At 38.4% G+C, this 23113-nt stretch overlaps 1 protein-coding gene across 1 annotated transcript in view; it reads right to left on the bottom strand.

Moving 5' to 3' along the window:
- LOC140714122 (fibrillin-1-like) overlaps window positions 1-23113 on the bottom strand; it is a 410633-nt gene that overhangs the window by 16926 nt on the left and 370594 nt on the right. The window contains exons 59-62 of the mRNA XM_073024910.1: window positions 20885-21007; window positions 17680-17796; window positions 4846-4974; window positions 3084-3203 (exon numbers count right to left, since the gene is read on the bottom strand). Coding sequence (XP_072881011.1) covers window positions 3084-3203; window positions 4846-4974; window positions 17680-17796; window positions 20885-21007 — 489 coding nt within the window. The remainder of the gene's footprint in view (window positions 1-3083; window positions 3204-4845; window positions 4975-17679; window positions 17797-20884; window positions 21008-23113) is intronic.

Below are 23113 nucleotides of genomic sequence, written 5' to 3'. Positions count from 1 at the left end.
TCATTTGAATTTTCCCTAAGCTAAGAAAGGGGTAGGTTTGGGCTCAGAGTTAATTGCCATTGGAGACTATTGATTAACTTGACTGCAGGCCTGGCCATTAGTAACAACCAGTTTCAATGACTGCAATGTACTGCTACTGTAAAACAACAAATTTCACAACATATGCCAGACATATTAAAGCTGATTTTGATTCCAAAGTAATTTTTTACCCATCTGAGGCCACAAGGTAAAATGTTCCAGAGAAATAAACTTACACTGTTGGATTATCGTACTGGACCAAGAGCATAAAGGGATATAGCCACAGAGATGAGAGGGTTGGTCTGTGTCCAGAAGATGAAAGGAAAATAGTTTTGTGTGTATGGATAATCAATATCTACCAATGTGAACTGCTTAACAGTTAGTGCTTTTTTTCAGACGATGATATATACATGTATTGTGAATGTCTATTTATGTTGCCTAGAAATTCCTTTTCCCTTTTTTACTTGTGCCAAAATCAGAAATGTATAGCATGCTGAAGCTGTATTTAAAAGTTCTATAAAGATTCCCAGAATGGCTTTGTCAGGTTTCCTTATTCAATGCTGTACTATGTCAGTTATTGAGCTTTATTTTACTGTAAGATTTTGCAGATAACCAGCACTTAACCTTACAGCTGCAAGCACAAGAGGCAGTCTTTATTGGGACATATGCACAAAACAAGTGGCTTCCACCTCCAAGAGTGCTGTTGCCTCAAGAATGGATGCTGCAATGATAGCAAAATGAAAATTACTCCATGTCCCATAGAGATCTGGTGTAGCTGGTAGAAGATGGTGCCCACAACAAACATGTCATTCTTTAAAAGGGGCTCAGAGGGTAGCTAGGAAGGTATCTATGATAAATAACTTTCCAGAAAGCAGTTTATGAATGCCTGCACTTTTGGTAGCTTGCAGTGCTAGTAAAGCCTTTGCTTAGTCTGTTTGCTCCTCTGGGCTACTGGAAAAGTACGACTAGTCTTCTATACTTAGTTTGGATGATCTTACTAATTCAGCAGGAAGCAGTAAACTGTAAGATGTGGTAGAGATCAGCACCCTGGAATGATCCTAAAGCTAGAATGCTGAGGAAGACCATGACTGTGATGTTCAGGAGGCAACACAGAACAGTTGTGTGTGTGAGTTTGTACTTAAGTGGCTTGAAAGCTCACAGATTGAAGTGGCAGAGTGAACAGTTAGGTTACCGAGTACCGTGGAGCAGGACGGCAAATAACGCAGACTGAATGTTGCCCTTCATTGTTCAGCATTAGTAAAAGCTGATTACTCTCTGAGTAAAGAGAAACTTGGATTGTTTAGACTAGTGAGGTGAAAATCACACTGGAAAATAATATTGGGTGGTATCACCGATATATTGAAAATATCAACAGAAGATTACAAGTAGAATTTTCTATCAGGCACTGAGAGACCTTCAAATGGCTAAATCTATTTTCAGTGACACTGCTCTTTTGCAAAAAGAAATTTCTAGACATTCCTCTGAAAAAAAAAAGGTTTTAAAATAATGTAAAGTTGGGTACAAAAATACTTCAGTATTTTCATCTTCTAAGTAATGAATTACCATTGATTCTGAACACTGCCAGTTGTATGAATGACTTTTTTTCTTGCAGAACAATGTAATACTTTAAGCAGAGGTCTTTGGTTCTGTTCTCAAAGTAAACAATCTGTGAACAAAATATTATATAAACCTTCAAATGAGGCACAGATTGATACTATGTACCTTAAGTATTAGTTTAGTTGAAAATGAGGTCTTTCTTGTAGCTACATTGTAAATTGATTCTAACCTAAAAGGGAAAAAAATAATCTACTTGGCCAATAACAGTGTTTCAATAGCATCTTTATTGCAGCGAAATGCACAAAGGTGCTTCAAATAGATGTACTAACAAACAAAATTTGCACAAAACTATAGAAGTAGAAATTAGGGTATATAGCTTAAGGAACATTAAGGAACTTGGGGTATAAGTTTATGGAACATTAAAAATAAAAAGGTGGAAGTTTAGGGAGACATTTTCCTCCCCCTACCTTTTTCTTTTAAACAACTAAGAACATAACTCAGTAAAAAATTAACAGATGGATCTTCATGGGCAAGTACAATTGGTCAGAAGAGGACAAAATATATTCTGGTAAGAATATCTGTCATCCTTACCTGGTCTAGTCTGAGATTCAATGTGGTTGAATCTCAGTGGTCTCTTCTGTTGAGGGATAATTAAAGATGAACAATAAACACCAGCATTGCCCATAACATCCACATCCTATGAATGAAAGCCCAGGTTTCACTTCTTCAGAGGTCAATGTTGTGCATGAACTCTGTTGAGGATCCTGATCAGATCTTTGACAGGGAAGTCCTCAGAAGCAGCTAATGACTATGCACAATGAAATACTTGGTACATCTGGCCAGAAAATGTGAGTGAATTATCAGGGAATATGGATAAGTTTGGCACCAATACTGAACTGGGCTCCTACGTAGAATCTGAAGCATGGAATTGTCAGGCAAATCAATGGACATGTTTGTGCACCAACACAGGCAGCTGAAGACTTTTTTTAAAAGAAGGCCATTTATGGTGTGGGAGGTGTAGTTGTGTTGAGGTCTCTTCCTATGGTAGAAGGTAAATTTTGCTGCAGCAGCTTGTGAAAGAGGATTAGGTAGTGGTCTGAGCTCCAATACAACAGTGCTGGTAACATCTCTGATTTGCTTGTTGACTGATGCCACAATCTTCCTGCTCTATATTCCTCTGCCGGACATTAAGAGGGCACCACAAACTTTTTAAGATATCCTATTGGAACTAATAGTGCCTAAAAATTAAATGATATTGGGCCTCTCTGAGATGCATAAGCAAGTATGCAGACGGTGATTTATGCTCCAAATTTGGAAGAGGCTATATGATACTTTGTTAGAAAACATCAACTGCTCTACATACTGTACAGGTACAAATTGTTTTAAGTACAAAGTTGGGAGTAGTAAGAGGGAACTTAAACTCTGTTGGAATAGTTACAAATTATAGACAAAATGATCCTTGACAATGTTTACTTTCTTGATACAATTTGAAAAAATGCACTACTTGCCAACACACTGATTCCATTGATAGTGCTGAAGGTAACCATGTGGACAACTGCATCGATATCCACCGATCAAATTCTGGCAGCCATGCTGGCAACGATGGCTCCCCTCACATTCATCAATATCTGGCAAATTATTTAGAAAAACATAACACACACATTAGTGGCTACACTCCACATGAAACCTTTTTTTGTAGAATTGTAATTTATTATAATTACTCTGTATGTTTACATATTCTCAAATTTAAAAAAAAATTTCCATTACTGAAAATCTCCAGTGATTGCCCTGCTGAGTATTTATGAGCTTACATAGCAACAATAACGTTCAGATTGGTCACTGAGATTCAGCTGCTATGTGGGTTATTTTGGCTGTACATTTATGAGACAAGTATAATAAGATTTATTCCCAACTGATGCTAGTTGGAGTCAGCTGTTATAATTTCTCTCTGATTCTGGCCAACTTTAAACAGTCTGTTCTGTGCATGATGTCTGACCCAAGCAAATCACAATGTGCTGCTTGACAATGGTAGTCTTGGTAACTAACTCAACTGAATTAAACAAAGTATTTATGCAGATGAATGAAAATCACAGCAGTAAAAATCTTAGTAGCTTCAGTCAAGAATAAGCAGCTTCTTGCCTTGAGAGTGCCTTACATAGTGTTCATACACAGAACATTGTGGCTTGGTGGTGACTGCAAATCTTAATATCTGGTAAGGGCCAAGACATTAGCTTGAAGGCTGAGGGGCGGGATTTTGGAACAGTACAGCAGCTTTGTGAATGGAAAACTTGGGTAGGATCAGATTAGCCTTTCCTGACTTTTATTTATTGACTACAGGAAGCCACTATGAAAAATTGGCCAACTGTGAGGGATAAGGCTTCTGTCCCAGGTTGTAGATGAGAGCACATTTGATCAGGTAGTTTAGAGTCGAATGAGACGTTTCTTTGGAAGAGGTGGGATGCCTGGTGGGAAGTGCAAGGAAATCCACGATGGGAAGAGATTAGGAGAACTGGGGAGAGATTGGGTCAGTGAAGGAGACTGAAAGGATATTGAAGTGAGGAAAACTTGAATTTGTCACAGGGGCAGGCTCTCTGATTATGGATGGTGCGAAGCGATAAATAGGAGCTACCTGAAGGTTAACTCCACATTGCACTCTTCTGCAGTGATAGATAATTCTAAGGCACATACGCTTACTAGCTTAATACTTAAGTTGCTAAAATATCTCCTGAAGCTTCCCTCTCTCCTTATGCCACCTATTTTTGAAGTGGATGACTAATCAGATTTATTATCACTTTAGTATTCCTTTTGATGCAGATCTAGATAATTTCTCCCAAGCTTTTTGACTGCTGAGAAGTTATGATATGCAGATTTTATTGCTAGTAAAATATGCAGTATCACTTAATTTAATCAACTCTCAAATCTGATCACAATTGCATTAATGTACAGACTCAAACTGGAAACTAAAATAAACTAGAAATATTTTGGTATAAAATTTACATTAACATTATTGTGTACATTTTCACATATAGCATGAATGTGATTTAATGGAGTTCACATTTGAAATTTTAACCATTTCATTTTAACCAGTTAATTATATATCTTGGCATGAAAGATACTTATGTAAGGCTAATATACTAGAGATTCATTATGTTTATCTGGAATACAAATTATAATTATGTCAATTTTCATCAAGTTTGGACAAATGGTATAAAATGATGTGAAATGAATAATATATAGTTAAATGTTTTTTTGGTTCCATTATAGTTTTACCTTCACAGCCATGGCCAGATTGATCCAGTGAAAATCCACGTTGGCATTCACAAATAAAGCTGCCTGGAGTATTCTGGCACACTCCTTTAGATCCACACAGATTAGTTTCAGAAATACATTCATTGTTATCTATAAAAGAAAAATTGATGACTGCTTTCAGCCAATATGTGACAATAGTTAAATTGCTGCCACCATAAAGGTAACCTCTATATTTCAGATAAGTAGTACATGACACAATAACACCTGTTGTTTCATTTGTTTTCTAATAGAGTGGTAGACTCTATTTGGAAAACAAGCCATTGACTGTTTTTTGAGTGACTATTATCGTTTGGAGATGGTAAGTGTTTGCTATTACAGAAAAGCTTTGCATATTCCATAAAATTAGTGCTTAACTAGTAGTCATACAGACCACTGTTTTTGATGTGCAAGTTTTTTTTGGAGATGAAATGCTACTAGAACTAACACTTTAATAACCAATTTTCAAATTATGATGTTCATGCAATGATTTTGTTTATCTAATGTCTTGGGCATTACGATGCCATGTCACAGAGTCATAGAGAAATACAACATGGAAACAGTCCCTTCAGCCTGTCTGGTCGATGCCGAAACCATTTAAACTGCCTACTCCCAGGCCATAGCCCTCTGCACCCCTACCACCCATGTACGTAACCCAAACTTCTCTTAAATATTGAAATGAGCTCACATGCACCACTTGTACTGGCAGTTCATTCCATACTCTCACAACCCTGTGAGTGAAGAGGTTTCCCTCAAACTTTTCATTTTTCATTATTAACCCATGACCCTTGGTTATAGTGCCACCCAATCTCAGTAGAAAAAGCCTGCTTGCATTTACCTTATCTATACACTTCATAATTTTGTATACCTTTATCAAATCTCCTTTCAGTCTTCTATGTTCTAAGGAATACAGTCCAAACCTATTCAATTTTTCCTTATAACTCAGGTCCTTCAGACCCAGCAATATCCTTGTAAATTTTCTCTGTACTCTTTCAAATTTGTTTACATTTTTACTGTAGGTAGGTGATCAAAACTGAACACAATACTCCAAATTAGGCCTCACTGATATCTTATACAACTTCAACATAACATCCCATCTCCTGTACTCAATACATAGATTTATGGAGGCCTATGTTCCAAAAAGCTTTCTTTATGATCCTATCTACATGTGACACCACTTTTAACAAATTATGGTTCTGTGTTCCCAGATCCCTTTGTTCTTCTACCACACTCCTCAGTGCCCTACCGTTCACTGTGTAAGACCTGTGTTGGTCCTACCAAAGTGCAAAGACTCACATTGTCTGCATTAAATTCCATCTGCCATGTTTCAGCCCATTTTCCAGTTTGTTGTCCACTACACCCCCAAACATGGTGTCATCTGCAAATCTGCTGATCCATTAACCACATTATCATCCAGATTATTGATACATGTAACAAACAAAGGACGCAGCACCAATTCCTGTGGAACACCACTAGTCACAAGCCTCCAGTCAGAGAGGCAACTATCTATTACCACTGTTTGGCTTCTCCCACAACGTGAACGTCTAATCCAAGTTACTATCTTATTTTGAATGCCATGCAACGGAACCTTCTTGACCAACCTCCCATACAGGATCTTGTCAAATGCCTTGCTAAACTCCATGCAAACAATACCTACTGGTTTGTCTTCACACACAAAATGCTGGTGGAACGCAGCAGGTTAGGCAGCATCTATAGGGAGAAGCGCTATTGACGTTTCGGGCCGAGACCGTTTGTCAGGACAAACTGAAAGGAAAGATAGTAAGAGATTTGAAAGTAGGAGGGGGAGGGGAAAATGCAAAATGATAGGAGAAGACTGGAGGGGGTGGGGTGACCTTATTGAAATCTACTGAATGGTGAAAAGCCTCGATAGAGTGGATGTAGAGAGGATGGGAGAGTCTAAGACTAGAGGACACAGCCTCAGAACAGAGGGGTGCCCTTTTAGAATGGAGATGAGAAAGAATTTCTTTAGCCAGAGGGTGGTCAATCTATGGAATTCCTTGCCACAGGCAGCTATGGAAGCCAAGTCTTTAAGTATATTTAAGGCAGAGGTTGATAGATTCTTGATTGGTCAGGGCATGAAGGGATATCAGGAGAAGGCAGGAGTTTGGGCTTGAGAGGAAAATTGGATTAGGCATGATTATATGATGGAGTGGCTCGATGGGCCAAATGGCCTAATTCTGCTCCTAAATCTTATGGTTTTATGGACAACACTGGCTAACCTCCAATCCTCTGGCACCTTTTCTGTCGCTAATGATGATCTAAATATCTCTGCTAGGGCCCCGGCAACTTCTGCTCTTGCCTCTAGTAAGGTCTGAGGGAACAACTTGTTAGGCCCTGGTGATTTATCCATCTTGATTTGCCTCAGGATAGCAAACACCCCCTCCTCTGGAATGTGTACAGGATCCATGAAGTTGATGTTGGTTTTCCTCACTTCTATAGACTCTGTGACTGTCTAGGTAAACACAAATGCAAAAAATTTATTTAAAATATCTCCCATGTGGCTCCACACATGATTTACCATTCTGATCTTCTAGAGGACCAATTTTTTCCCTTATAATCCTTTTGCTCTTAACATATCTGTAGAATCCCCTAGGATTGTCCTTCATCTTGTGTGCTAGAGCAACTTCATGCCTTCTTTTAGCCCACCCGATTTTTTTCTTAAGTGTTCTCTTGCATTTCTTGTAATCCAAAAGCAACTTATTTGTTCCTACCTGCCTATGCTATGAACCTCTTTTTTTTCTCTTAACCAGGGCCTCAATATCTCTTGAAAACTAAGGTTCCCTACACTTGTTATCTTTATCTTTTATTCTGACAGGCATGTACAAGCTTGGTACTCTCAAAATTTTGCTTTTGAAGGCCTTGTGGGTCTTTAGATACCAAGTGTTCCCCTACACAAACTTCTGTCCCTGCTTGTCTCATTCCCAAATAGCAGATCCAGTATTGCATGCTCTCTCATTGGGACTTCTAAGTACTGATTAAGGAAACTTTCCTGAACACATTTGACAAACTCTATCCCATCTAGTCATATAACCATATAACAATTACAGCATGGAAACAGGCCATTTTGGCCCATCTAGTCCATGCAGAACGCTTACTCTCACCTAGTCCCACTGACCTGCACTCAGACCATAACCTTCCATTCCTTTCCATATACCTATCCAATTTTACTTTAAATGACAATACCAAACCTGCCTCTACCACTTCTACTGGAAGCTCATTCCACACAGCTACCACTTTCTGAGTAAAGAAATTCCCCCTCATGTTACCCTTAAACTTTTGCCCCCTAACTCTCAACTCATGTCCTCTTGTTTGAATCTCCCCTACTCTCAATAGAAAAAGCCTATCCATGTCAACTCTATCTAACCCCCTCACAATTTTAAATACCTCTATCAAGTCCCCCCTCAACCTTCTATGCTCCAAAGAATGAAGACCTAACTTGTTCAACCTTTCTCTATAATTTAGGTGCTGAAACCCAGGTAACATTCTAGTAAATCTTCTCTGTACTTTCTCTATTTTGTTGACATTTTTCTTATAATTCGGTGACCAGAACTGTACACAATACTCCAAATTCGGCCTCACCAATGCCTTATACAATTTAGTCCTCTTACAGTATGGGATTCCCAGTCAACATGTGAAAGTTAAAATCACCTATTATAACAACCTTATGTTTCTTGCAACAGTCTGTGATCTCTTTACAAATTTGTTCTTCTAAACCCCTAGGACTGTTGGGTGGTATGTCTAGTCTGTCCTGAAGGAGCACTGTCATGTCATTTTCCCTGACTAGAAATGCCACACCTCCTCCTTTAATCCCTCCTGCTCTGTCATATCTAAAACAGGACCCCTGGAATCTTGAGTTGCCAATCCTGCCATTCTTTCAATCAAGTCTCATCAATGGCTACAATGCCATAATTCCAGGTGTTGATCCATACCCTGAGTTCATCCATCTTTCCTATGATACTTCTTGCATTGAAATATATGCAGCTAAGACACTAGTTGAATTGTGCCTGATTTTTTTGTTTCTTGACTTTGTCTAACGTCTTACCAACATTTATCTCCTCAACCTCGCCACTAACTGTTCTGGCACTCTGGTTCCCAACCCCTGCAACTCCAGTTTAATTCCCACCATGCAGCATTTGCAAACCTTCCCGCTAGGATATTAGTCTCTCTGGAAGACAGCCCAATGATCCAAAAATCTAATGCTTTCCCTCCTACACCAACTCCTTAGCCACGTGTTAAACTGTATAATCTTCCTAGTTCTGGCCTCACTAGCACACAACACAGGCAGAAATCCTGAGATCACAATGCTGCAGGTCCTGCCCTTTAACTTAGCACCTAACTCCCTATGCAGAGCCTTGTCACTTATTCTACTCATGTCACTGGTACCGAAAGGGACCAAGACCTCTGGCTGTTCACTCTGCCTCTTGAAAATGCTGAGGAATTGATCCAAGATATCCTGGACCATGGCACCCAGGAATCTTGTTCTTGCACACAGACCCTCATACCTGTTCTCCTAACAAATCTCCTATCACCACAGCGTGCCGATTTCCCTTCCCCTCCCCCCAACCTTCTGAGTCAAAGCCAGGCTCAGTCAGTGCCAGAGACCTAATCACTGTGAATCTCCTCTGCTAGGTCACACCCTTCGCCCCCACAATATACAAAGTGATATACCTGTTGTTGAGGGGGATAGCCACAGGGGTACTCTGCACAGCTTCCTTAACCCCTTTTCACTTCCTGATGGTACTGATTGTCATCCAGATTCCTGTGTTCTGCACCTTGGGTGTAACTACCTCTCTATATGTCCTATCTATCACCCACTCAGCCTCCTGAATGATCTGGAGTTCAACCAGTTCCAGCTCCAACTCCTTAACGTGGATTGTTAGAAGCTGCATCTGGATGCACTTCTCGCAGTTGTAGTCATCAGTGGAGGTCACCCTGCCTTCCCACATCCTGGAAGAGGAGCATTCAACTATCCTGCCTGGCATTTCTACTGTCCTAACTGAGCAAATGTAAAGAAGGGAGGGGGGAAAACCTAGAGCTTTTCTTTTTTTGCTTTCTTTCATCTGACTGAAGCCTCGAGGAGCTAACGCCTCAAAATCACCACTCTAAATCTGTTCATTGTGCTTGCCCTTGCCTTCCTTTAATTTATTCTTGCTAATTAATTCCAAATGCATATTTGTCACTGGTCAGAGCTCCAAACAAACTGCCATGAATTGCTGCCTTTTCTACTTGGTCAGCGGACCTGAGTGAAATTTCCTTCTCTCAAGCTTCTGATCTCCTGTGGTTGCTGGTCACAGCTTTATGGATAGATCCTCACTTTTATCAGTGTTCGGTGGAATGTTTCAGTCTCAGTAAAATTTATTTATAATTCTCAGTAAGAGACTTATGATAATATGTAAATAGATGTAACATATTATTTATAATTTATGTATTGATGATGCTAGACATCACAGATTATTATGAATGGAAAATAATTAATGTTATTTTGAACCAATATTTCCAGTCTGCTAGGTTTTCTCACCAAACAACAATTCAATTGATTGGCAAGAATCTACATTGATTTGAGAACAGTTGCACTTAGAACTGTGGCCTTAGAAGGGCTGTATCCTCTTACTGCATCTTAGCAGCAGAATAATACAATGGGCTACGCTGTATTGCACAAGTGCCCTGGCAAAACACTGTGCCAGTAGAATGCTATGAACTGCCAATTTTGCTTTATGGTAGAGTATTAATTAAATGGGACAACATTTTAAATTGCTAACATCAGTGCTATTTTTCCAAACCTACCTCTGCATACAAGTAACATCTATAACTAACGTTGCAATCAGCTAATTTGTTCTCAGTCTTTTACAAATTTAGCTGCAAAACTGTGGTCAATATATTGTTTTTTATTTGTTTGTGCTTACCCCCAATAGAAATAGAAACAAGGACTCATTAAATTACATTATATTACAATCAATAAATTAAAGAACATAATTAACAATAACTATTAAGCCATTATTATAACTCTTTGAAGAAAAGATGTTCACTTGAAATACATCCATTGAAAATACCAGCATATTATAGCTTAAAGTAAATCTAACTCATCCAGAACTTCAATCCTTTTATAATCTGAATACTTTCAAACCCTACTTGCATTTACAACCAAAGTGCTCTCTGACATCAGCTCAATCTTGTAATTACCTCCTTTACATTCCTATAGCATAATATGAAGCACTTAAAAATTATGTGGAACATAGAATGCAAAGTTTTAAAGAATTAAATGAATTCATTATTTAATTTATTATTTAGATTCCAGATAAAACAAATAACTGTCATTGCCATGTTTCTCACTATCATCTACACCACTGTAATATTATTCTACCTACCAAATCACACACAAGAGAAAATCTGCAGATGCTGGAAATCCAAGCAACACACACAAAATATTGGAGGAACTCAGCAAGCCAGGAAGCATTTATGCAAAAATGTACAGTTGACATTTCGGGCTGAGATCCTTCGGCAGAACTACCTACCTAATATTCTGATTTTGTATCAGTTCAAAGCATGCAAGTTCTCATATATCATTGTTCTATATTTTTTAGTGTAATATGACTCCTCCTCAGCATAACTGGCTGAATATTGCAGATGAGTCATAGTGAGTCATCGGATTTTGTATTTGTAACAAATTTGCTGCAGTCACTATTTATTCTTAGATTAAATATAGAATCAGCCAAAGCAAGACTAGTCATGTTACCTCAAAATAAAGTTATGATCATGGCCGATCTACATCAAGACTCAACTACTTCCCCGTGTCTCAACCCCATTGTTCTCAATCTTCCCTGAACTTTCAAATATTTATCTGTCTTTAATTTAAATAGTTGTAATGAGATAGCCTCTGCAACACTTTACGGTAGAGATTTCCAGAGATTCTCCAATGTCCGCAAAAGATAGAGAAGAAGAGCAAAGATAAATAGTGAGGAGTAATGGAAAGACAGAGAAACAGGGAAGAGAAAGGGAGATCAGGGAGACGGGAAGGAGAGAGATGGGTTGGAAATGATAGGATGGGGAATTAACGTTGATGAGGAGATATTGGAAGGTCTTGACAGAAGAATGGGGGAATGGAGGGAAAAAGATGGAGGTGAGAGTGGAGAAGGAACAGATATTCAACATCTCACAGCTGCACTCAGAGGTTCCCAACTGTTTCAGAAGGGCGACAATCATACCAGTGTTCAAGAAGACCAGGGTGAGCTGCCTCAATGACTGTTACCCAGTGGCACATATCTACTGTGATGAAGTACTTTGATTGGTTGGTCATGACCAGAATCAATTCCTGCCTAAGCAAGGACCTGCTCCTGCTGCAATCTGCCTATCACCACAATAGACCTACAGCAGATGCAATCTCACTGGCTCTCCTCTCCGCCTAGGATTATCTGGACAATAGTAATACCTATGTCAGGCTGCTGTTTATTGACTACAGCTCAGCATTCAATGCAATTCTAATCAATAAGCTCCAAAACCTGGGTCACCGTACATCCTTCTGCAACCGGATCTTTGACTTTCTCATCAAGAGATGACAGTCTGTGCGGATCAGAAATAACATCTCCTCCTCGCTGACAAATGGCACAAGTGCACCTCGAGGATGCATGCTTACCACACTGATCAAGTTTCTCTACACCCATGATTGCGTGGCTAGGCATAGCTCAAACACCATCTGCTGGTGACACAACTATTGTTGGCAGAATTTCAGATGGTGTTGAGGAGGCATACAGGAGCGAGATAGATCAGCTGGCTGAGTGGTGTTGCAATAACAACCTTGCACTCAACATCAGTAAGACCAAGGAATTGATTGTGGACTTCAGGAAATGGATGTCAAGGAAACACACATCAGTCCTCATCAAGAGATCAGAAGTAAAAAGGGTGAGCAGTTTCAGGTTCCTGGGTGTCAACATCTCGAGGATCTATTCTTGGCTGAACATATTGATGCAATTACAAAGAAGGCATAACAGTGGCTATATTTCATTAGGAGTTTGAGGGGAGTTGGTATCACCAAAGACACTTGCAATTATCTATTTCTACAAATGTACTGTGAAGAACATTCTAACTGGTTGCATTACCATCTACTATGGAGGACTACCGCACAGGATCAGAAAAAGCTGCAGAACATTATAAACTCAGCCTGCTCTATCATGGGCAACAGTCTCTCCAGCATCAAGGATTCCCTCAAAAGGTAATGCCTCAGAAAGGTGGCATCCATCAACCCCATCCCATGCCCTCTTCCCAATGAGTCCATCAAAGAGGAGGCACATGAGCCTAAGGGCATACATATTTCAGGACCAGCTTCTTCCTCTCTGCCATCAGACCTCTGAATGGATAATAAACCGATGAACACTACCTCAGCATTCTTTTCCTCTCTTTTGCACTATGTATTTAACTACACACACACAAACATCAATTTTCAAGACATGCCAGTGATAATAAATCTCATTCAGATTCTGAAATATGGAGGGGGTAAGATGAGAAATGTGAGAAAGAAGGAAAGAAAAAAGAGTGAGACAGGGGAGAGATAGAGGGGAGAAAAACAAGGATTGTAAGAGAGCAAACATGAGGAAATCTGCAGATGCTGGAAATTCAAGCAACACACACAAAATGCTGGTGTTACGCAGCAGGCCAGGCAGCATCTATAGGGAGAAGCACTGTCGATGTTTCGGGCCGAGACCCTCAGTCCTGACGAAGGGTCACGGCCTGAAACGTCGACAGTGCTTCTCCCTATATATGCTGCCTGGCCTGCTGCGTTCCACCAGCATTTTGTGTGTGTTGATTGTAAGAGATAGTTGAAAGAGAGAAAATTGTACATGAAAAAGGAAGGGACCTCAATTGTCTCAGTACTTTGATTCACTAATGATTTTTTTAATATAATCACATGACAGTGTTTTTAATAATGATAATAATCCAAGCTTAAATTTTATAAAGATATTTTTCATTTTACATGATTTTGTAATATAATGAAACAATGAATAGAGCAACTAATAAAACTATTTTGTAGAATTTAAGCTGACCATTCTGTATTATTTTAAATATATTTTATGTAACATGATTTTACATTATTGTTATATATTGAAATCTTCTTTGTGAATAATAGCTGAGTTACATGGTTTGGAAGCATTTTTTAAAGGTTTGAAAATGTGTATGCAATTGGATTGAGCAAGTGTTAATAGATATTGGAATAGCCCAAGTACTTCCTTTAGCATTGACAGGAATTAGTTGTTGACTAATTACAAAACGTTAAGTAGGCTGTCAAATTTCATATGAAAACACAGTAGTTGTTAAAGTAGTTAGCTTGGAGTGCCAGAAGTTTGGAATTCAAACTTAAAGAAATCAAGCCATTCAGTAGGACCTCCTGCTTAAGCTCCACCTATTCTTTGCTGCCCACTGAAGGCTTTGAGGTGGGCAGGTAAAAAATGTTTTGTGGGTCTCATGTTTGAGGTTAGTGGGTGGAAGGGTGGTGGTGGAAGACTGGGGTATGTTGGGAGACCTTAGGGTTTGATGACTAACAAAATAATTTAGGAATAGTAACAAAGAATGATGATTGCTGTTGGACAGGTGCACCATAAGGCTGTGTGTTTAGCCCCCTGCTTTACTCACTTTACACTTATAACCAAGCACAGGTACAATGCCATATTCAAGGCTGCTGATGGCACAACTGTCATAGGCCGAATCAAAGGCAGTGATAAATCAGCATATAGGAGGGAGATCAAAAATCTGGCTGTGATGTCAGTCTGAGCGAGACCAAGGAGCTGATTACTGACTTCAGGAGGAGGAAAGCGGATGCCCATGAGCCAGTCCTCATCGGAGGATCAGAGGTAGAGAGGGCTAGCAACTTTGAATTCCTTGGCGTCAACATTTCCGAGGACCTGCCCCGGGCCAGCATGCAAGTACAATTACTACGAAAGCACAGTAGTGCTTCTATTTCCTTATAAATTTGCAAAGATTTGGCATGACATCTAAAACTTTGACAAACTCTATAGATGTTTGGTGGAGAGAGTATATTGACTGGCTAAATAACAATCTGGTATGGAAATACCAATGTCCTCGAATGGAAAATCCTACAAAATGTAGTGGATATGGCCCAGTCCATCATGGGTAAAGTCCTCCCCATCATTGAGCACATCTGCATGAAATGTTATTGAAGGAAAGCAGCTTCCATCAACAGGAACTCCCCCTCTCCCCCCCCCAGATCGTGCTCTCTTTTTGCTGCTGCCATCAGGAAGAAGGTACAGAAGCTTTAGGGCTCACACCATCAGGTTCAGGAACTGTTATTACTCCTCAACTATCAGGCTTTACGAATATGTAAAGTACATATTTGTTTATTAACAAGGAAGTGTGATGGGAGCTCATAAGAATGATGTAGATGAAAGGAGACTGGAAATATGGGATATGATACTGCTCACTTGCTAATTTCCCTTGGTAGTTACTCAACATCATTGCATGTATCCTGATGGCAAATTTTCTTTCTATACAGGTGTAGATGGAGTAGTAGTTAGTAAAACCTCTCAAGAATATGAATGCTATGCTACAGCACTGAGCTTCTGTTTCTCTAATTCACAGCACTAATTTCTAGCCTAGAATATTAATGGGTAACATACTATAAGTAGTATTTTTAAATAGTGGAGAAAAATGAGGTGAGTATTGATGTCAAACAATAGGGAAACAATGAACATGTCAGGAATGTTTTGAATCAGAATCAGGTTTAATATCACTGGTGTATATCATGAAATTTGTTGTTCTGCAGCAGCAGCACATTGCAATCATAATAATAAAAAAACTATAAATTACAATGAGAAATATTTTAAAAAATAAATTAAATAAGTAGTGAAAAGAGAGAGCAAAATATTGAAGTAGTGTTGTCCATTCATTTTGTGCTGTGAAATTGAAGGAAAATGGACTTGGCTATGTCAGTTGAAAAGCCTGCAAAGCCAATGTATCCTAATTTACCTAAGGGGCCAAATCTCTGCACAGTATTCTGGTCAAGGCCTCACCAACATGTAACACAACTGTAACAAATCTCTCCTAATCTTAAACTCTAACCCCTTTTACAATAAATGGCAACAGGCTTGTTGGACCTGCGTACTAATAATTTGTGAGACATACACCAGAACACCCAGATCTCGCTGAACTTCACCCATTTGGAATCTCTCTCCAATAAGGTAAACAGTATCATCAGCAATTTATTTATTCATTCACTTAAGGGATGTAGACAATGCAGATTCATTGCCTAACCTTGATACTGAGGCAAGTGGTTGTTACGAACAAACCACAATACAGTCAGTCCTCCTTATCCGCGGATTCCGTATGTGCGGATTCAATCAACCACGGATCGGGGAAAACCCGGAAGTTCTCTCTCCAGCACTCGTTGCTTGAGCATGTACAGACTATTTTTTCTTGTCATTATTCCCTAAACAATACAGTATAACAACTATTTACATAGCATTTACATTGTATTACGTATTATAAGTAATACTTAAAAGTACAGGCAGTCCCCGGGTTATGAATGAGTTCCATTCCTGAGTCCGTCTTTAAGTCGGATTTGAAGTCAGAACAGGTACATCCGGTATTATTTAGCGTCAGTTAGTCAAACATTTTTCTTAGTATATAGTGCATATTTTACCTTTCTATGCATATAAAACACTTAAGAAACATACGTATTTTAATAATTTAACCACTGCGTTGCTTAGTAATAATTGTAGCTTTCATTGGGGCAGGGCCTTTCACATTCTCCATTAAAATTGTTCCGGTCGTTGACCGACTGTAGCCTAATGCTTTTCCAATGTCCGATGGCATTTCACCTCTTTCCGATCGCTTTATTACTTCCACCTTACTTTCAATCGTGATCATGATTATTTTCATGAACAGAAACACCATGGATTCAGAGCTGCGTCAGGTCCTAATGTCCACCGTACGGAGACGTTAAATAAAGTCCGGGGCTCCGCTGGATCCTAAAGACCACCGGGACTTGAGCATCCGCGAATTTTGGTATCTGCGGGGGGTCCTGGAACCAATCCCCCGCGGATAAGGAGGGCCAACTCTATTGTATTCAGATATTGACCCAACTGTGAAAGCATAGCAGATTTCTTTCTTGGTGGACACTGGTGAGCTAAATGGGTTTCCATACCAGCATTTTTTATTCTGCTTTTTTTATTCATGGGTTAATTCTCTTGCAAACCTGACAGGAACTGTATTCAGGTTCTTCAATCTGAATTCTATACTACAATGCTACTACACCCATTTGTTTAATGGTGTTTACCTTTGCTTATCTTCTCTTCAAGCAGACAGCTGGTGATCATTGCTTAAAACGTGAATACATCAGGAAGTTGAACCTCAGAGCTGCTAAAGGAAACCTTGTGGATTCTACATGAATATCTTTATATGGTTGCATAATTACAGAACTGAAGCTCTGCAGTTTATGAACACCATTGGAGACCTTGACTGCCATTTTCATTCTGTTTGAAAGCCTCCTACTCACTTTCCTTAATAGCTTGATTAACTAATAACTCATGCGACTTAAAATCAGTGAATGATTTTCTCTAATTAAAGAAACCGGGAAATTATACTGAGAGCTGGAGCTGTGCTACAAATAGTTAGTGATAAATTAAGTAATATGTAAACATTTGAGAATCAGTGCATAATATGGATAAAGAGTATAACTGTAAATAACTTTTGTGTGTGAAGTATTAGGATAGGTTACAGCTTCACTGCACAAAAATTATCTCCGGTTTCCCTTCTTCTACCTATTCCCCTCTTCATCCTTAACCATTTACTTACCAATACATGCTGTATGATGCTGTGTGAATCCAGGAGGGCACTTACAAGTAAATCCACCAATTGTATTGACACAAAGAAACTGACAATTGTGCTGCTTTGTAGAACACTCATCTAGATCTAGCAAAGAAAAAAAGCAACAGTTTAAATTACGGAGCTATGAAAGACAAATATTTTTACTCCAGCTTCCTCTCTCCATACCCTAAGAACATAATGATGCTGAAGTTACAATGTATAATTAATAACAGTAATATTAAGTACATCACATTTTGAGATTAGTAATAATACTGCGAATGGTCTTGGAATGATAAAAGTAGTGGATCAACAATAATAACCACCTTCCTCTGATTTTCCCACGAAGCACTATCAATGCTAACTGAAACACGTTATTCTTTATGCCTTTCTGAAATACTTGAAATTTCAGTTGTGTATTCTATTTAAAAGTTAAAGCCACCACAGAAAATTGATTGGTACAGATTGTGTATATTTCCAGTGTATATTGTGATGACATTCCATTATTATACTTTTGAGGCAAAATGCTGATGGTTCAAGGTTTAGTAGATTAAATGTGCATCCGTGTGAACATTCCGGTTTAATATGGTGTATGGCTGCATTACTGGAGGGACAGTGCTTTCAGTGCAATTTCTTGCCATCTCTTCAGATAGACAGGATAGCTCATTTTTATTTTAAGGCTGAGTTCTGCATGTATTTCTTGTTAACATTTAGTTTTCAACCAGCAACACCCAAGGAAGTGAAATGGCCTTTCTAATAATTAGTAACATGAGAAATTCTGCAGATGCTGGAAATCCAAAGCAACACACACAAAATCCTGGAGGAACTCAGCAGATCAGGCAGCATCTATGGAAATGAATAAACAGTCGGTGTTTTGGGCCGAGACCCTTCTTCAGGACCCTTCTAATAATTGCTGTGGGCAATTACAATGTGAAATGATAGCCAAAGATGTCTAAAAATACTACTCTAATTTTCCATAAATAATAAATAAGGTGTGAAGTAAAGATATCTTTACAAATTGTCTATTTCTTCTGGTTTTTAGCTACTTAAAACAGTTCTGGTAATGGAATTCTGAGAATGCTATCTATTTTGCTGCAATACTAAAATTGCACAAATATTTTGTATTATTCTCCACTTCTCTTGTTTATTGGATCCCTAGAAATGGATGAGAATATAGATAGCATAATTAGTAAGTTTGCAGAATACCTAAAAATAGTGGTACAGTGGACTGTGAAGAAGGTTGTATAAGGAGACAACAGGATCTTGATCAACTGGAAAAGTGGGAAGAGGAACAGCAGATGGAATTGAACTCACGACAAGTGTGATGCATTTTAAGTTAATCAAGCCCAGTGAATGGCAGGGGCATAAAGCATGTTGTTGGTCAGAGAGACCTAAGAGTACAAGTACTTTGTTCCCTGAAAGTGGCAATGCGGGTAGAAGGTGGTTAAAACTGCATATAGCAAACTTGCCTTATCAGGCAGAGCTCTGAGTGCAAGAAATGGAACATCATGTTACCGTAGTACTAGCGTTGGACCATACTTGGAATATTGTACTCAGTTCTGGTCACCATGCTCAGAATGGATGTGATTCAAGCTAAAAGTGGAAACGATGCACAAACATGTTGCCAGGACAGGATGGCATGAGAGATTGAATAGGCTGTTTTTCTTGAGGCAGTTGAGGCTGAGGGTAACCTTGTAGATGTTAAAAATTAAGAGGCATAAACAGGGTAGTAGACTTTTTCCCCAGGATAGAAGATTCTCAAACCAGTGGGCATGGGTTTTTGGGTGGCACGATAGTGTAGCAGTTAATGTAATTCTTTACAGCAGCAGTGGCATGGGTTCAATTCCTGTCGTTGTCTATTAGTTTGTACGTTCTCCTCGTGATTGCATGGGCTTCCTCTAGGTGTTTTGGTTTCCTCCCTCATTTCAAAGATGTATGGGCTAGTAGGTTAATTAGTCATGTGTGTAAGTAACTGTGTAGTTCAGGTTTGTTGGGCTGGAATGGTATGTTACCATGCTGCCTGTCTAAATAAAATTTTAAAAATGTGATTTTTTTGGAAAACTGTTTATTTTTCTAATAAGTAAATACACTACACTATTGTGCTGTCCCATATCTTCGAATGCTGCCATATTACGGGAAGGGAATTATTAAATCTATTCCATATATTTAAAATGTCTCTTTTTACCTTACCACCACTGGGAACTAAAACTTCAAATTTTGTTTACTTTATGTTCATTAATAGGTTCTCCTAGAGAAAAAAAAATCTAAACAAATATCCAGAAAATTATGTTCTGGGCTTCATTTCTTTTATAAATATCGAATTTCCAAATTTAAGGATTTTTAAAACTTAATAGGATTATTTTTCTCCTAACATTTTAATCTGTTTAATATAGCTTGTTTAATTGCAGATTGCTATGTCCTAGAGGGCAGCATTTTATACCGTATGTCAGCGTAATACAAAATATTTGATAATAGCAGAAAGGACCAATTAAAAAAATGTGCCCCCATTGCATGTCAAACTATATGTAATTTTAATTTCAACCAGGTGTCAGAGAATGAATCCTTTATCTAATTTTGTACTTTTGAAGAAGCAGTTGGTTTTATTCTTCCTAGAATGAAGGGCTGAAGTTAGCAACTAATTGATAACTATCTGAAATATAATATAAATGAGATACCAGTGCAATAAGCTTGTCATTATTATTCTTATCTGCTACTTGTCAAATCTGTTTATTAAAGCAATCATCTTTCAGATAATTAAAATGGGCACTTAAATAAAATTAATCAACAGTTGTCAGCAACTAAAATTAATTTTTAATTTAAATCTGCTGAAAAATAATACAGGATGTTCATGAGTTATGAGCAGCTAATTCTGGGACACCTGTACATATAAATGAGCTCCAAATGTTATTAAATTCAAAAGTCTGACATATGTACATAGGTTCATCCCTACAAATGGAAGATCTAGTTCTCTCTCTCGCCACCCTCCACATATAATAATTGCTATTTTTTATATTATTTTAATACTATTTGTTACAATACTGTGTAGATGTAGTTAAAAAATTGTGTGAATTTTGTGTATTTTTTAATTTATGGATAAAGTTCTGGCCATCTGTAAAACCAGAACCGATTTGTAACCCAGAGGTGGCCTGTAATGAAACTCAGGACTAGGTAGGTTATTTTGATAAAAAATATTCACCTTTGCAACTTTTCCCATTTTCTTGCAGTACGTATCCTCTAGGACATGCGCATTGGTAGCTTCCTTCCGTGTTTTTACATATGAAATTACATGGTTTTGGTGACTGCATACATTCATCATGATCTAGTAATTCAGAAGAATGTAAATTATAAACTCAAGTACTTTAAACATAACTGCAGCTATTAGAACAGAAGGAAATATGTTTGAAATAAATCACCACTACTATGAGATTCATGATTAGCAAATATAACAGTACAATCTGAAGGAAAGTTCAATGGGAACACACTGCATGTTAAAATTGATTATAGCACATTGGAGTTGTATAATTTTTGTATAATGAAGGCATAATTTTTTTAAGGTATCTGTCAGATGTTGGACAAACATTGTTCTGAATAACTGTTCATAATTTCCTTATCCAAGAATATTAAGAAATAACTTAACCCAGATTATACATCACAGATATGAGTATTTTCAACATCCAACAGTGTCATATTTGACTTTGTATCAACTATCGACTTTACTTTCTCTGCCCAAAAACTTATTTTACTCAGCTGCATTATTAACAGTCACAATATAGTTAGATGTATGACAGAAATTACCATTTTCTATATTTAAGTCTTTCCTCAACTCTGCTTTTACTTTACATTCTCTATATAACCCCATCACACATAGGCTAGGATTTCCTTGCTCCCAGCTAGCTGCTTTCTCTTTCTGCTGAAATAGCACCATGCTTTATTCTCCCTAACTAGTACCCCTATCTTTGCCAACCAGCATGATGTCTTCATCTTCCATCGTAATGAATTCAAACATCACTGTTCTCATTCACAAGCCTTAACATTGGGGAAACTCCCTTAATGTTGTGTCATGCTGGAACTGGGTTGAATTATCAACTTATATCCAAAGATACAATGGAAATACTTGATTCATTTTTAGGTGTGGGCCTCATTTGAATTGCACCAGGGAAATGAAGGCATTAGATCAGGAATGTCGTTACAAATCATGCTTTTGGCAATGGAAATCAGCTGGATCCTGTAAGCATGTGGATATTGTTGGGAAGGTCAGTGTTTATTGTCTGTTGCCAATTACCTTCAACAAGGTGATAGTGAGCCACTGTCTTGAAATAATGGAACTCTTGTGAAGGTGGTACATATGCCCAGAAATAACAAAGAGATAGCAATATATTTCAAAGGCAAGATGGCATGTAACTTGGAGGGAAACTTGCAAGCAAATGAATGAAAAATTTTATATGGGCCCTTGTGAAATTCTCATGTAATTTTAAAAAAAAAACTTACAGCTTCTGGGAATTATACTGGTGCCTAAGAAGAAAGTGATAACATGTCTCAATGACTATCGTCCAGCAACATTTACATCCATTGTGATGAAGTGCTTTGAGAGGTTGGTGATGAAACATTTCAACTCCTGTCCTAGAAGAGACTTGAATCTGCTCAATTTGCCTACCACCACAACAGGTCAACAGCAGATGTCATTTCATTGGCTCTTCACTCAACCCTGGAACATCTGGACAGTAAAGATGCATACTGTTCATCAGGATTCACTTAATTGACTACAGCTCTGCATTCAACACTATCATCTCCTCAAACTAATCAATAAGCTCCAAGACCTAAGCCTCAATACTTCCTTATGCAATTGTATCCTCAATTTTCTCACTTGCAGACCTCAGTCAATTCCGATTGGCAATAACGTCTTCTCCACAATTACCATCAGCACAGTTGCACCACATGGTTCTGTGCTTATCACCCTGCTCTACTCTCTTTATACTTATGGCTGTGAATCTAAGCAAAGTTCCAATGCCATATTTACTGAAAGTTTGCTGACAACACAACTATTATTGGTTGAAGCAAAGATGGTGACGAATCAGCATGTAGGAGGGAGAATGAAAATCTGCCTGAGTGGTGCCATAACAACAACCTCTAAATCAATGTCAGCAAGACCAAGAAGCTAATTGTTGGCTACAGGAGGAGAAAACCAGAGTCCCATAGCCAGTCCTCATCAGGGGATCAGAAGTGAAAAAGATCAGCAACTTTAAATTCTTTAGTGTTATTATTTCAGAGGACTTGTCCTGGTTCCAGTACATAAGTGCCATTACAAAGAAAGCACCATAGCACTTCTACTTTCTTAGAAGTTTGTGAAGAGTTGGTATGTCATCTAACACTTCGACAGACTTCTATAGATTTGCAGTGGAGAATATATTGGTTGCGTCACAGCCTG

This window comes from Hemitrygon akajei, chromosome 21 (genome assembly GCF_048418815.1).
Source record: "Hemitrygon akajei chromosome 21, sHemAka1.3, whole genome shotgun sequence".
NCBI classification, from domain to species: domain Eukaryota; kingdom Metazoa; phylum Chordata; class Chondrichthyes; order Myliobatiformes; family Dasyatidae; genus Hemitrygon; species Hemitrygon akajei.
This window is presented reverse-complemented; position numbering and strand designations above follow the sequence as displayed.